General features: G+C 58.0%; 1 protein-coding gene across 8 annotated transcripts in view; it reads left to right on the top strand.

Annotated features, from left to right (window-relative positions):
* LOC111146671 (DENN domain containing 3) overlaps window positions 1-14275 on the top strand; it is a 50619-nt gene extending 36344 nt beyond the window's left edge. For 2 of the 8 annotated variants that reach the window (XM_022502319.1, XM_022502321.1), the window contains 7 exons: window positions 641-748; window positions 3291-3430; window positions 5482-5636; window positions 6685-6818; window positions 11575-11693; window positions 11779-11916; window positions 12095-14275. In XM_022502319.1, coding sequence (XP_022358027.1) covers window positions 641-748; window positions 3291-3430; window positions 5482-5636; window positions 6685-6818; window positions 11575-11693; window positions 11779-11916; window positions 12095-12295 — 995 coding nt within the window. In that variant the 3' untranslated portion in view covers window positions 12296-14275. Of the gene's footprint in view, window positions 1-640; window positions 749-3290; window positions 3431-4471; window positions 4697-5481; window positions 5637-6684; window positions 8315-9801; window positions 11694-11778; window positions 11917-12094 lie in introns of those variants that run through there. The other 6 variants (XM_022502320.1, XM_022502322.1, XM_022502323.1 and 3 more) reach the window with 6 other exon arrangements.
* The last annotated feature ends 1783 nt before the right edge of the window (window positions 14276-16058 follow it).

Here is a 16058-nt window from a genome sequence, read left to right as displayed (position 1 = left end):
CACCTGGCTCCATGTGGTCAAGGCGGGTGGTCTTGGCTCAGTGTCCCTGACCCCTCGTCACCCACAAGAACTGCTCTCGGGTGAGCAAAGCTTGACAGGATAGAGGCAGGAAGCCCGGCTTCCATCAGCAGCCTGGGGTCTGCTCAGGATGGAAGGTCTGAAAGTTAAACTTATGAAATGCTGCACCCAACCCGGCGGGGAGGCACTGGGGGAGGCTGGAGACATCTGTGGTTGGGGGGGGCGTGGCATCCGCTGGGGCACCCAGGCTGCTGCTGCCTATCCCGCAGTGCCCAGGTCCGTCCCCACAGCCGCCACAGCCATGGCCGGAAATGGCCACGGTGCCCAGGCTGAGAAATAGCTCTCGGGCTAGTTGTCTTGGTTCTGTCACTGGGAAACAGCTAAGGTCTTGTCTTTAGTGGATAATCAGCAATGGCCAAGTGCAGACAGAGGTCACACCGCTTCCCAGCTGGGATGTGAGTGGCGTCCCCGTCTTGCCCGTGGTCCGCACTCGGAGGGGGGCGGGGAGGGCCCCAGGATGGGGATGCCTTACTCTCTGGTCTGGGGCCAAGCATCGGAAGCTCCTGGAGAGAGCAGAGAGTTTCCCGGAGAACAGGATGCTAAGAGACCACTTGCGTTTCAGTGCCCATGGCGGTTCCAAAGACGACCTCGGAGACCCTGAAGCACAAGATAAATCCTTCGGCGGGAGAGACTTTGCCCCATGCCGTGGACGTCTTGTTGTACACCCCAGGTGAGCAGAGACGCTTGCTTCTGGCTGCCCTTCTCAGCGCTCCAGGACCTTGGGTTTGTGTCCGAGGTCAGCCCTGACACGAAGGGGGACAGGACGTGACGTAGGGTCCGTGGGGACCTGGGGTCTCCGCGGGCTCCCCCGGCTCTGGTTGTCACGAGGTCGAGTCCACGAGGGGCTGCCCAGCTCACCTCAACAAGCAGGAACCCCCCACCGCATCAGGGAGGCGGCAGCTGGGGGCCCACGGGGACTGATATGGAGTTGGGGGGCACCCCATTGGGACTCTGCCCAGCAGTCCCTAGTGCCGCACGGCGCTCTACAGTTTGGACAGTGCTCACACTCACACCCTTTCCTCCGGGGGCGCTTGATCTGGGCCTGCTATCCCGACGGCTGTGCCCCAGATCTCGCCTCGGGCTGTGGGCATGCGGGCGTGTCCGAGCACACGAGCCCACGCGCACACGGCTGATCTTCATAGCGCGCGGCTGTGCGGCCGGACTCCCGCACACGGGCCTCCCGGCTCCCCGCAGGCTGCGGCAACACGAAGGCCAGACAGGGACGGGCGCCGCTGCAGGTCTGAGCGGGGACGAGGACGCCTTCACGGAAGCCGTCCTTGTCGGGACTGCGGCAGGAGGGTTGCTTGCGGGCTTACGGAGTTGGGAAACAAAGGACCTCATTCTTGGCAGGAAAGAACCCGCGTCCGGGCGCTTGGCTTGGGCTCATGGAGGGCGCGGTGAGCCACCATGAGCGCCACGCCGTGCTCCCCTGTCCCCTCAGTTCTGCCTGCACAGTGTCCCCCAGCTCGCCTGTTCCAGGGCGACAAATGGCCGCTCAGTGGCAAAGCCATTTCCCAGCAGATGAGGACCCCACAAAGTGACAGACGGAACGTGGAGGAGGACAGAGCCCAGTCGGACCTCGCCGCGCCGGAGACGGGCTGGACTCCTGCAGTCAGTGCTCCTGTTGACTGACACACAGACGGGGCAGGTGTCGCCGTGGTGTCTGGATAAAGGCGTATTTTTAGACCTTGTTGTTTTCCTGTATGTGAACACCGACCGGACTCCGGGCCTCCCGTCACAATGGGCTGGGTGACTCTGACAGCATCCAGGAGGGCCACTGTGAAGAGTGGTGGAGCCCTTGTCCCGTGGAGTGTCCGCCAGTCTCTGAGGAGCGAGGACCTGGACGGGGCTTCGGCCAGCGCTGAGGGGCAAGAGGGACAAGCCCAGTCAGGACCTGCTGAGAAGGGGAGCCCGGTAAAGCTGTTCGTGGTGGCTTCGGACTCCAGCGCTGCCCAGGCGTTTCGGAGCCAGCTCTCCGGCGCTGCCGCCCAGCCTCAAAGCGTCCCAGTCCCTGGTGGGGCTGACTGTGTGGGGCCGCATCTCCCCAAGGGGGCCCGGAGGCCGTGGGATGAATACCCCAGGGAGATCGACACACTTATGCTTCCTTGATCAGTGCCGGAGGGGATATGACCCAGCAGGGGTTTGAGGGAAAGGCAGTCGTCACCATAAATGACACTGGGACATCGTGCATCCCTTGGCCGCACCTCAGGTCACGTGGTCAGTTCCCAGCGGACAGGAAGGTACCTGGGGAGGCGCTGACGAGTGTAATGAGTGAGGCAGGCAAGCTTCTAGCAGCCAACACAGAGGGCCATGATCTTGACCTTGGGGTAGAGAAGGAAACCGTGCGGAAGTGCTAGCCAGGAAGACATTGGTGGATTTGACTGTGAAGATGATGGACTTTAAAAAGACACTTTCTGGGCACCTGTGGGCTCAGTCGGTGAAGCCTTTGCCTTCGGCTCAGGTCATGATCTCACGGTCATGGGATCGAGCCCCGCACCAGGCTCCCTGCTCCACGGAGTCTGCTTCTCCCTCTCCCTCTGCTGCTCCCCCTGCTTGTGCTCTCTCGCTCACTCGCTCTCTAGTAAAATCTTTTTTAAAAAAAGGACCCTTTGAAGAGAGTGAACAGGGTCGTTCGGACGTGGATAGGATGTTGGTAACACAGCAGAGCCGACAACAGGCCCAAGTCGCAGAGAGGAGCCCCACCCAGCTCCGAGGCAAGCGAACAGAAGGAGCAGAACGCCCGCCCCCAGAAGACGCCCTCCGCGGCGACCAAAGCTGTGGGCCGTTCCTGCCGTCAGGGAGTGCAGGCCAGTCACGGCCCCGAACCCAGAGTCTTCACACCGTTGGAATGGCCGAGATGCAGTGTGTGGGGACTTGTAGCCAGGGGACGTGGGCGCAGCAGGCGCGGGGTGGGGGCGCGCACTGGGGCCGCACGATGGCTCCCGCCCTCCGGCCTTCGTCCCCGGCGCACACCTGCTCCCGGTCCCCACTCGGGCTGCTGGTCTTCGGTGACCGCCCACCCATCCTCCAGACCCTGACTCGGGGAAGCCACCCTGGCCGGGGGCCCTGCCCGCTGTCCGTGTCGTTCTCCGGTCAGTCGGTGTGTCCCCCGTGGGCACCGGGCCTGGCATGCGCAGGGCCCCAGGCAGCACCCGAGGAACGACATCACCAGCTTCCTGTTAAAGATGTGTTTGGGTTGCTTCCTCCCTCAGGGCATCTGGACCCAGCAGAGAAAGTGGAGGACGCCCACCCCAAGCTGTGGTGTGCTCTGAGCGAGGGCAAAGTGACCGTGTTTGACGCCTCCTCCTGGACGGTCCACCAGCACTGCTTTAAGGCGGGCAATTCCAAGGTGGTGAGTGAGCGCTGTGCCCTCCGATGCGGCGGCTGCCCGGGTTGGGCCGTGCGTCCCAGAAGGACGGACACGTCCACTGGTCAACAGTGGTGGGGTACACGTTGCCCGACAGCATCGGCCTGTTTGGTTGCACTATAGCCGCACACCTGTTCTAGCCTGTTAACATCCGTGCGTGAGCAGACGGTGGCTCAGCCGCCCCCAGCCTGGAACCCGAGCATGGGTGTCAGTGACGCGGATGTGGGGTCCTGTCTCGTATCCGCATCCCCTATCCCAAGCAGACGTGTGCATGTTTTCATGTCTGTGGGGTTGGAAACCAGGTCTTATCCCGCGCTGCATAGTGGGGTGCCCACAGGCACCAGGGCCTTCACAATGGGCCATTGTGGGCACGTTTCACGTGCTCCCCTGTGTCTGCTTCCACACCACCCCCCAGCTCAGGGTACGTTCCTGCCGACCGCCTCGTGGGAGGCATCTGCTCGGGACACTCTAAGCGAAGAAGCTGCTGTCCTGGGAGGTGCTGCTGGAAAGTCCTCCCCTCCGTCCTCCTCTAACATGAGAACAGTCCAGTGGGGTTAGGGACCCCAGCGTCCAGCATCACTTAGTGTCAACTTTGGTGGCCACGTCCCATCACTTAAAATAATGTGGCCATCTGGGGCCCAGTCTGGGCTTTCCAAACGGCTGCGACCAACAGAAACACCATGAATTCAGGCGCGTGTTGCTGGGGGCCGGGCGCATTCTTCTCTGCACCGGCAGCAGACCTCACGCTGGCAAGACTGAGGTTACTGAATTATTCCCCCGTAACCACACAGGGAGCCTCAGCCGATAAAGTAACAGGGTCTAGATAAGATATTTACTAAGGTCTGGTAGTGCTCGAGCCCAAGCAAACAGCAGTTGAGGAAATCCCGTGCATTCAAGTTCAGAGTTTTGCTGTGGAATCTTAGTGATGTGCATTCCCGAGTGGCGTGCTAACAAGAGAATAACGTAAAATCCTAGTTAACATAAAATCAAAAGGCCACATTACGGGGCCATCTCTGCTGTCCCCAGGCAGGCCAAGTAAGAGCACCCCACAGTGCGGCAAGTTCCCCGCTTCCCGGAAACCCCCTCCCGCTCGCCTCCTGAGATACTCCGTCCCGTTTCACAAGAAGGAAACGCGGACAGTTATCTCAAGAAGACACTGTCTCTTCTGAAGCTTGACGTTCACAGCAGCTTATCCGAAGGATCTTTGGGCCCCTAAAGAAAAACATTTACTAAAATTACACCAGTTCTCAGGTAGATACTTCAAAAGAAAGAGCTTCTTTTTTCTTTTGATACTTACTGTTTCTGGTATCAAACAAGTAAACTTTTTTCCTTTTAAAGATTTTATTTATTTATTTGACAGAAAGACAGAAGGAGCAGGAACACAAGCAGGGGGAGGGGCAGAGGGAGAAGCAGACACAGACCACTCCCCGCCGAAGCAGAGAGCCTGACGTGGGTCTCGATCCCAGGATCCTAGGATCTTGACCTGAGCTGAAGGCAGACACTTAACGACTGAGCTCCTAGGCAGCCCTAGAAAGGGCTTTTTCAAATGATTAATATCTGAAATTAGTAAGCTAGCATCCTTTTCTAGTTTATGGGAATATTTATTGGTAAAATTAAAAACTACCGATTTTTAGGGGTGGCTGGGTGACTCAGCCTGCCCCTCTCCCTAGCTCATGCTCTCGCTCTCACAAATTAAATAAAACTGGGGTGTCTGGGTGGCTCCGTGGGTTTAGTGTCTGCCTTCGGCTCAGGTCATGATCCCGGGGTCCTGGGATCGAGCCCCGCATCAGGCTCCCTGCTCCGCGGGAGGTCTGCTTCTCCTCTCTCTGCTGCTCTTTCTCCCTCTGTCAAATAAATAAAATCTTGGGGAAAAACTACATAACGAGTTTACACACTGGTCCGTGGACAGAACATGACTAGAGTGCACAGGAACGGCCCCGTGTGCCCCAGAGCAGAGGTGCGTGGGGGGGGGGGGCGCAGCGAGGCAGAGGCTGGGCCCTCGCGGCCGACGGCGGTCTCTCCCCGGCCTGTGTCAGAACTGCATGGTGATGGCGGAGCAGAACCAGGTGTGGGTCGGCTGCGAGGACGCGGTCATCTACATCATCCACGTCCACAGCACGTCCTGCCACAAGCAGCTCACCGACCACCGCTGCGGCGTCACGGACTTGGCCGTGCAGAGCGGGACGCCCAGGTACCACCGGACTCCGCGGGGGGAGGGCCCCGGGGCTCCTGGGTGGGTGGCGAGCCCCGAGCCGGAGGGGCGCGCAGTCATGGTGGGCGACTGCCTGCGGGGGCAGGTCTGTCCCGAGCCGAGCTGGGCGTTGTTCTCACTCGTTTCTGGCCCTGAGCACGGGGGGCGGGTGGCTCCTGTGGGCCACCTGCAGGGGAGCGCGGCTGGCGCGTGGCCCTGCTCACCCGCTCCTGGTGTCTGGGCGTCTGCCCGAAGCCCGCGGCCGCATACACGTCACGCGGTTCTGTCTGCCCGCGTCACAGTTTCCCCTGTAAGGACGCCAGTCACGCTGGGCTCGGGCCCCACCGTTAGCTGTGACTCGAATGCCTCCCTGAGGGCCCCGTGTCCAAGGACGGCCGCACTCTGACGTCCTGGGGGTTAGGACTCCTGCCTTTTTGGGGATACAGTGCTGTCAGGTGTATTTGCTTCCTCCGCTGTCCTCGCCGTATTCAGCTCGTCTGCTCAGAGGCTGGCACTCGTCTGTTCTGTCTTTGCTGTGGGTCCTGTGCTTAGAACCGGGCCTGGCACACAGCAGGTGCCCCAGGGAGAGTGGAGAACGCGGAGGGGTCCCATTTCCCTCTAGGAAGGAGGCGGAGGCTCCGGGAGTACGGTCACAGGGCACAGGCACCCCCAGCTCAGCTGCTCTCCTCCATGCCTTGTCCCCTGAGTTTTAGGGGCACCGCCTGTCCTCAGTGGGGCCTGGCTCAGAACACAAGGAACTGAGCTGAAGATTAATCACTCTTGGGAGGTGAAGGGGCCGCGCCTCGCACCGGCTGGTGCCCCGCGTCAGGGGCTAGACTTGACTCCGTGGTCGTGTTACGGTTCTGCAGAGCAGGCAGCAGACGCTGTGGGGTGACGAGAGTCACCCTCAGGAGACCACCTGTGCCTGCTGCGTGGGTCCCGTCACAACTACTTGTTCTGTCCAGCGGGCAGCGTTTGCTGGGACGGGATGGGGACTCTGGGCTCTGGGCGTGTTGCCGCCGAACTTACGTTCTGTTCACACCCCCAGCAAGGTGTACTCGAGCAGCGCGGACGGGACCATCCTGGCGTGGAATGCGAGCACCCTGCAGGTGACCGACAGGTTCCAGCTGCCTGGGGGCAGGCTCTCGTCCATCAGCCTGCATGACGGCTGCCTCTGGTGCTGTAAGTCCTCGGGCCCCTGCCGTCCCTGGGTGCTAGAGCCCCGCTCCGGGAAGAGGAGACGGAACGCGAGCTCGCGGCCAATTTCCTTTGCTGTGCACCTTCCCACCTTCCAGCTCGGCCTGCTCTGTGCTCGCTGGCTCCCTGCTCCCCTCCCGTGCTGGCGGCTTCTCGGGCCTCCCCCACGGCCACCAGGACGCCGGCGTCCTTCCACCTGCTGCCTCTCCCTCCTGCTCGCCTCTGCTCTCGCTAAGCCCTGCTTGGGGCGTGAATACAGCTCGTGCCTCGGGAATCATCACTGCTCCTTCCAGGAGCCCTCTGTGGCCCCGTCACTCTGTTGCCCATGTGCCCCCTGCCGGGCGCGCCTCCACCCAGACCCCGTGTCTGTGGACCTTGGCCGGACACCCTGCTGGGCTGTGACGGGGACAAGCAGAGGCTGGGGCTGGAGGCGCGGGTCCTACATCTCTGAGCCTCCCAGAGCCTCTGCACTTCCAAGCCTTCCCTGGCTGTGCCACATGCCAGGGCCCTGGTCACGAGCACAGCTTTCTGGACTCGAAGCCTGTTTTACATGAGGTAAAAGGCATGACCTCGTCGTTTTGTTGGTTGTGGACCGAAGCACACACCACAGAACCACCCAGGGGCCCAGGTGTCTCCACCACCGCGGGAGGCTCCCCTGCGCCGCGTTCCGGGCAGCACCCGCCCACAGGGCACTCGTGGATTCTGCCGCCGTGTCACCTGTCCTGGGCCTTCCCTGCACAGACGCCATGGCCATGCGGTTCGCGAGTCTCGTGTGCTCAGGCCACCTTCCATGTCTGGCTCCAGCTCCTCTTGGGAAGGTCGATGTGGTTGTGCGATTACCCGCGACGGCACCCGGGAGTGACCCCGTGTTCACCATTAGAGATGCCGTCAGACTCCTTCAAAGCTGCTGCCCCGCGTGGCGCTCCCGCCAGCCGCGTGGGAGGGTTCTGGGTCGCCGGCATCTTCACCAAACCCGCTGGCTTTTACCATCGACGCCCTCGTGGCTGTGTGTGGCGGCAGCCCCCCCCCGGTGGCCGCAGTGCCTTCCCAGCCGCGTGCCGGTGTGCGTGTGCCCTGCGTGTGTGCTCTGAATGTGCGTGTGTGCTGTGCAGAAACGTCCGCGTGCCGGTCTGCTCACTCCGAGCGCCGTGCCAACAGCTCACGCGGGAGCCCACCGTCCCCCACACCCCCTCCCTTTCCCACCTTCCCCCTTCGCTTTTGTTACTCCGTCTAAAGGCAGGAAAGGAGAATTTTTTATATTTAATTTACTTTCGTGTCATCTTAGCTCTCCATTTTTTGGTTTCACTTTCTTGTGGTTGCTCGAAGGATTGCGATCCGCAGCCTGAACGTGGAACGTAGGGAGCTCACGGCCGCATCAGCAATTCCATTGACCTCTTCCTGCTCCTTTGGCTACTATTGTTAAAAGCAGTATCTTTTTTTGTGATAAATCTCTAAAAAAAATTTTTTTTAAAGATTGTATTCATTTATTTGACAGAGAGAGATCACAAGTAGGCGGAGAGGCAGGCAGAGAGAGAGGGGGAAGCAGGCTCCCTGCTGAGCAGAGAGACCAATGCGGGACTCGATCCCAGGACCCTGGGATCATGATGTGAGCCGAAGGCAGAGGCTTTAACCCACTGAGCCACCCAGGCGCCCCCTTCCAAAAATATTTTTAAAATTTTTGCATAAGTACCGATTTTTGCCCGTACGTTTAACTGCTTCTGGAGAGGTCCGTTCGTGGTTTCCATTGGGCATTGCTTCCCTTAGCATTAAGCATCTCCCTTAGAATTTCTTATGACCTGAGTCTGCTGTAAGCGAATTCCAGGCTAACAGACTGGATCCCCCCACGGTTTATAAACCTCTTTCTATTGTCATGTAGGTTTGTGCGTTCCTGACAAGAAGTCATTCCTGTTGTTCAGCTACACACATCGTGTTTGGGTTCTGAGGCTGCGCGAGGGGCTGTCTTTGCTCTCCACGCGTCAGGCTGTAGCGTGCTCAGGGGTGAAGGTCTTCACATCTGTCTCGCTTGTGGTTTACTTTCATGAGCGGGGGAGACTTTTAACTGTTCCCTTCTAGTATTTCTTTTGTCCATTCTTTCTCCGTGTCTTCTGGGATTTTCGTTGTGTGTGTATGTATGTGTGTCTGTGAACGTATACACACATACATATTCTAGAATCAGAGCGTGATGTAAACATATACAGTAATGTTCTAATATAGTAGGCTACTTGATCATGTCGCACAGGCCTCCACACAGCTGTAATTCTTTCCTTCCTTTCCTGTGTTTAGCTTGGTTAAGACCTGAACTTTTCATCATCAGTGTCCTGTCTGCTGCTGGACCTGTCCAGCAAATTTTCATTTCAGCCTGAAAAATTTCCATTTCTCTTCTAAAGTCTTTATTTCCACCCGTCCTCTATCTTCCTGTGAGTTTTTTAATTTATTTGTAATTGTGGGTCGAGGTTGTTCTCTGCCAGATCCTGAGTCATCTGTGGGTCTGCTTCTGTGTGCTGTTTCTTCTGCTGCATTCGTGTCCTCGTGTGTCACGTGTGCAGGAGTTCTTGTCATATCCTGGCTGTTGTGGACATGTCTAGGAGACCGGATTACAGCCTTCTTTCGAGATCATTAGGCTTTGTTCCGAAAGGTCACTGAATCACTTACTGGCCAGTCCTAATCCTGCAGAGGCTTGGTGTCCCGCTTTTCTGGGTTAAACACATTTCACTTTTGAGCTTAGTCCTGGAGCACGTGACACACGTTCTCGCGTGTGGTCTTCACTTCTGTAAGCGTGGCTCTTTTGGGGTCGCAAGGGGATGCCTGCAGTATGTATGCAGCCCTCCTAGCTGGATGAGCTCCAACTCTGAGCTGTTCCGCTTCTGCTTTCTCTGTTTATACACAGTTTAGGAGTCGGCCAAGGATTTGAGAATTATATGTACATTTTTGGGCTCCCTCATTTTGGGGGTATTCCTTCTCTTCCCAGCCACATTGGCAGCCCTGAACCAGACCCTTGAGCAAGGTGGACCGTGACATAGCGCGAGAACGCTTCTTCCTCGGGGTCCCGTGGAGAACCAGGAAGCACCGGCAAGGAGAGCCTGGGTCTGGGTACTTGGTAGGAGTTTACTTCTCTGTTCAAGGACGTAGGTCTCAGGCTTGATCTCCAGAGTGCATGCGCGTGTGTGCACGTGTGTGCGTGTGTGCACACGCGCCCCGGCTGCATTCTGGACTACCACAGCTGACCTGACTCTGTGCTAAATAAAAGGGTCGTGTCAGGGACAGTGAGGGAGTGAACAGAGGACAGAATTGCTGTTATCTTCTAAGTTAATAGAGTCAGTAGTTTCCCTTTAACAAAGAGAAGTGTGGGCTCTCTTCAGGCCATAGGGAGCGCACTCCTGACAAGCGTTGTCGTAAGCGTCTGCCGAGCGCAAGCCTCGGTCCCTCATCAGACATCACCAGCGCAGATGCTGGGAGCAGACCGGGGTCTTCTGACATGAGGACCTCGGTGTGCTCGGAGGCAGACCTGACAGGGAGGGCCAGCCAGGCGGTGCGCCCGGCTCCTCCCCAGGCGTTTGGTGAGGTGAGCCTGAGGGGCTGTGGCCATCCTCTCTAGCCCAGCAAGGCCACCTCAGACGTCCGCGTCCTCCCTGAGGGCTGCGTGGCCGGCTGCCCTTGCTCGGGCTCCCTGAGTCTGAGAGCGAAGCAGACTGTTCCCACCCTCCGTGGTTCAGGCTGCGGCCTCTCTGGAGTCCGTGTCTTCATTTGCAAAGTGAACTAGAGTATGGCCCTTCCCGCGGCGGAGCTCGTCAGCGGCCATGGGATGCGAGAGGCCAGGGACGGGAGCCCTTCTCTGTCGCTGCCCTGCTCAGCCCCTCTTGAGCCTCGTCCTGTCCTGGGCCCCTTCTTATCGGGACCCCTTTTGGGGCTCTGTGTCCAGTGCACTGATGGGGGCCCTGGGGGCCAGAAGTGCCTTCCATGGGGCGGGCCCGGGGTTCCTGGCCAGCTGCGGCATCACAGGGGCCTCACCGGTTGGTCCATGTGGCTAACGGTGCAGCTGGCCGACAGGCCGTCTGCAGGACCAGGTTTTGCTTGGGGGAGACCACCCTGACCCAAGCGTCGAAGCAGGAAGGAGAGGGTGAGGGCAGCTCTCGCTTTCCATGACTGAGAACCCTGCTGAGTTTCCAAGTCTTTGGGGCGACCACGGCCAGGGGTGCCTGAGGGGACCTACGGCCGCCTGTGGGCTCCCCCTCCCTCTTCATCCACCTGGGGCAGCCCCCGAGGCGGCGCCTACCTGTCCCCATGTCTGGGTGCTGGTGCAGCGGCCTCAGTGCAGGGGTCAGGGGCACAGGGCGCCGTCCCAGCAGGACAAGTCTCGGGCTGCCCAGCCACCTGAGGCTGTCGAGCTGCATCGGCTTTCGGGTCACAGACATTCTCTGAGTCACAGATGAAGATGCACTTGGTGACATGTGGCGTCGTCACTTTGAATTCTCATCTGCGACGGGGGAAGGACTGACTGGCTGGGGCTCGGTGGAGGAAGGGTTCCCAATGGTAACGTGATCCCACAGGGTCTGCGGGACCTCGGAAGGCACGGCGGGCGGTGGGCTCCCTGTCAGTCACAGCGGGGAGACGGCCCCCGGGGCTGCTGGGAGCGCTCGGCCGATGCTGGCACCTGCCAGTTGCCCAGGTGACATTTCGAGTGGCTTCATCCCTGTGCCCGGGTGCACCCCCCAGGGCCTCACGCTCGCCCTTCCTTCTGCAGGCACAGGGAACAGTATCGTGGCCATGACGTCCAGCGGACTCCTTTGTCAAGAACTGAAGATCAGCGAGAACTTCAAGGACATCAGCACATCCTTCCTCAGCTTCCAGCTCCTCCCGGAGGTATCTGTCCAGGCTGCAGCGTCTGTCTGGGTGGGCTCCCCGGGGCGGAGGGCCACCGGCAGCCACACCGTGACCTGTCTTTCAGCAGGAGCAGCTCTGGGCGGCCTGTGCTGGCCTCGACAGCGTCTACACTTGGAGCCTGAAGGACCTGACCCAGCGCCCTCAGGCGGTCCGCCTCCAGGACTGCTCCGAGGTCAGCTGCATGATCAGGGTGAAGAAGCAGGTAAGGCGGGGAGCCACGCCCCCCCCCGACCCCAGCTCTTGCCCTGGCCGCGTCCCCTTGCGGCCTGTCCAGGAAGGACTCAGATTCGGGGGTGTACTGGGTAAAGCACACCTCCAGGGGTCTCCCTTCCCCAGACAGTCTGCGTGTGGCCGACGCCCCCTCCGTTTCTCCCTGGCAGATCTGGGTAGGTGGCACAGGCCTGGCCCAGGGCAAGTCCAAAGGGAAAATCTATGTGATTGACGCTGAGAGGAAGACAGTGGAAAAGGAGCTGGTGGCCCACGTGGACACGGTGAAGACCCTGTGCTCAGCGGAGGACAGATACGTGCTGAGCGGGTCGGGCAGGGGGGAAGGGAAGATCGCCATCTGGAAAGTCGAGTAAACGTGGGTGGACGTGCTGAGCAGCGCTGTGTCCCGCCCCTGCCGGCGCCCCCCTCCCCAGGAAGGTGGGGGAGGGCGGTGTGCCGCGCTCCTGATTCCAGCAGCCAGCTTGGGGTGCTTCTCCGGCAGGCAGCTGGATCAACTTGCTAATAGGCTCTGCCGTGAGGTTACCCTGTGTGTTGTCTAGAAAGTTCCAGAACTCACGACTAGGGGCCGGCACCGGAGTGGGAGGAAAGCAATTCAGCCCCATCACGCATGACCTCAAGTCTCTGGTGTGGCTTCCTCTGCTTCGTTTGTTCAACAAGCGTATAGTGAGCATCAGCGTGGGGACCGACGGCCTTCGGCTGACCATTTATTTCCAGCACGTGCGTGAGAGGAGGCACTTTTTAAATGACAACTTTGTGGCCGAAGAGATTGGTGGCTGCCCTTGCTGGGCCCGCTCAGAGCAGGTGACCCAGGACAGCACAGGGAGGGGACAGCACCAGGCTCAGGGTGTGCGGCCAGGCTGGGCTGAGGCAAGCTCTGTGTTTCTTTAATTAATGTCCAGCCTTTATAATGAAGAGACCTAGAGAGACTGTGCTACCAAAGGTCACCGGTGAGGCGTTCCACCTAAAAGAGCATCCATGATCGAATTTTCTAGTGACGTTGCTGCCACTCAGTCCCATATATTTCAACCATCTGCATCTTGTCTGTTGCCGTAGATGGTCCGTTATTTATCTGAAATGATCTTATTAGCGATAAATAAGTATTTGCAAAAAAAGACCTCTTACACATTTTTACTATAATATTGAGATGTCCCTCTCTCAGTGTCCAGGAGGGAGTATCCCCCTGACAGCACCAAATGAGGGTCTGTCCCTGTCCCCCGATGGACCCACCATGAGCTCAGCCGCAGATGGGGCCGCTGGACCCTCTGCCCTGGGCTCGTCGGACTCAGAGGCCTCGCTGACCCTGAAAGCTCAGAGGGTGTCTGCCAGCCTCCGGGATGGGGCTGAGCTCAGAGTGTCCGGAGCCTCCAGACGAAAGCTTAGACCAGGCCTTGCTCTGCAGAACTTACGTGCTTTGCGTGGTCCACATCACGGGCCCAGATTTTGGGGTGTTCTGGGAATGTGGCGCAGAGAACAGCCAGGCGGGCTCACGCCCCCATGACTGTGCTTATGAAGAAAGGGTGTTCCTGACTTCTGGAAGGGGGACTCTGCCATAGCAAAGGACACAAGGTTGAATTCTGCTTTTGTGAACATGTGAAAAATTACAGTCAAATCCGGTCAGAAACATTCATAAATTATTGAATGTCAGTCCACACGCAACCAGCTATTTTTACCTGTCGATAATAAATTCCTTTGTTTATTAAACGCTGATGTCCGAGACCCTCACCTTCCCCACATTCGCTGGTGGGCGAGAGCTCTAAAGTAAGCCGGGGCCGTTTGGGGTTTGCCCTGGATTCACACGAAGCGCACTTCCAGTTACTTTCATGCCGACTTCCCGTTCCCTTTACTCTTGGTGATAATTTCCAGGATCTTACGTGACAGTGACAGAGGGGCCGGTGGAGGCTGTTAAGGTGAAAGGTCACTTTGTGCCTTCAGCGTCTCCTCTGTGCTCGGGGGACCGTCCATGTTGCACGCCTTGGCACGGGAAGCCGCAGGGGAGCTGCCACCCGTGAGACGATGCCTTCCCCGCCTTGGCTCCAGAAACCGGAATTAAGTTGGTACCAAAAAAAAAGTGTTTATCTTGAATGGGAAGCCAGTCTACTAGGATTTAGCGCTCCAGCCGTATCCTGAACACGAGAAGAGAAAGCTGGCTTCGGGTGCAGCCCTGGGCTACGGCGCCCGTGGCAGGCTGGCCCCGCTCCCGCTGACACTGCACGGGTGGTCGCTCGGCCTGGTCGTCAGGAGCCGCTCTGAAGATGCGAACGCGTTGGCCACTCTCAGTGACAGCCTTGGAAGCGGATGGGAGTGTAACATCTGAATTAAAAGCGTATGACTGACTTCCGTCCGTTTCTAGAAGGTTCCTTAGGAAGATGAGGTGCTTTCCCTGCAGGGCTGGGGAGGGCTTGGCCAGAGAGCCGGGCAGAGGTGCCCCGCTGTGTCTGCTGCCTAGAAGCGTCTGGAAGCCGTGGGGTCCCCGGCGGCTCAGGCTCAGACGCTGGGGAGCTTGTTTCTCACTTGTGCTACTAACTGCGGGGCTGCAGCGTGGCCTTGAGCCCGCAGGACACCAGAGCTCTGGGTTTCTTTGCCTCGGAACAGAGGGGCTCGGTGCCCTAGTCCTGGCCTAGTCCTGGAGTTCCTGGGCTGGCGCGGCGACTAATAAGGGCACTCCCCCGCTGGGCCCAGGACCAGCCCAGAGAACACTCCAGCCAGGCTGCTTTCCTGGGCACCTGTGAAAACGCTCGGATGAGCTCGTAGGCACGTGGTAGCAGCTGCAGTGGCCCGGAAAGGCCAGTCCACGTCCTGACCCCATGTCCTGTGGCTGTGGCCCTGCCGATCTCTAGATGTCATCCTGGGTTAGGGCGGGCCCTAAAGGCAGTGACAGGTGCCATTAGAAGAACAGAAGACACAGACCAACACACCCGTCATCTACAAGAGTCACACTTCAAATACACCGAGGCTGGGGCTGGGGTGGGTGGGGGCGGGGAGAGCCGGAGCAAGCACAGCAGGCACGCAGCACTGTTGCGGCACCGTGGTCACGGTCAAGACAGAACAGCCTCCTGCTGAAGTGTGCGCATGTGAGAAAGGCAGTTCAGGTCCTTGAGACGGTTACTAGTTCCGGAGAGAGAATAGTCCTGTGTGTAACAGGCAGGAGGTGAACATGGTAGAGCGAATCCACACCAGGAGGCGGGAGATTTCCACACCCCCCTCTCGGTAAGTGGGAGAACCAGCAAACGAAAACTCAGTGACAACACAAAGTTCGTCACCGTCTGCCAGTGCGACCTGACATTACAGAACGCTACACCCCACACCGCAGAAGCCCCCTTCTTTTCTAGCGAACAGAGTGTTCCTCAAGCTAGATCATACGCTGGACCATGAAGTGCAAAGATTTAAATCTTACGGGACGTGTTCTCAGACCAGCCCAAACTTAAATTAGGAATCAACAGCAGCAATTCCCTCAAAATCCCCAAATTAAAATCATGTTGGAAATTAAACATTATTTCCAAATAACCTAAAGGTTGGGGCGCCTGGGTGGCTCAGTGGGTTAAGCCTCTGCCTTCGGCTCAGGTCATGGTCTTAGCATCCTGGGATCGAGCCCCGCGTCAGGCTCTCTGCTCAGAGGAGAGCCTGCTTCCCCTCTCTCTCTCTCTCTGCCTGCTTCTCTGCCTATTTGTGATCTTTCTCTCTCAAATAAATAAAATCTTTAAAAAAAAAAAAAAAACAAAACCAAATAACCTAAAGGTCAAATAAAGATATCACACAGGAAATCAAAATAATACAAAATTCATGGGATGCAGTTAAGGCAGTGCTCAGAGAAAAGTTACTGCTTTAAGTGCCTCTATCAAAAGAAAGGTTTAAAATTAAACTTCCATCATGAAAATATAGAAAAAAAAATAAAAGCATATTTAATCCCAAATATGCAAAGGAGGGAAATAACAAAGATAAGACCAAAATCAATGAAATGGAAAGCAATCAACAAAGCCAAAAGTTGGTTCTGTAAAGTAACTGGTAAACTCTCATAAGACCAACAAGAGAAAAGGAGCAGACACACATAACCACTATCATGAACGAGAGACGGGCTGACATCTTCTAGACATCAAAACAGTAAGGGAACCGCTTTAT

The sequence above is a fragment of the Enhydra lutris genome, unplaced genomic scaffold (assembly GCF_002288905.1).
Source record: "Enhydra lutris kenyoni isolate GAN:26980312 unplaced genomic scaffold, ASM228890v2 scaffoldscaffold14, whole genome shotgun sequence".
NCBI classification, from domain to species: domain Eukaryota; kingdom Metazoa; phylum Chordata; class Mammalia; order Carnivora; family Mustelidae; genus Enhydra; species Enhydra lutris.
The sequence above is the reverse complement of the archived record's forward strand: the minus strand, read 5'-3'. Positions and strand labels throughout refer to the sequence as shown.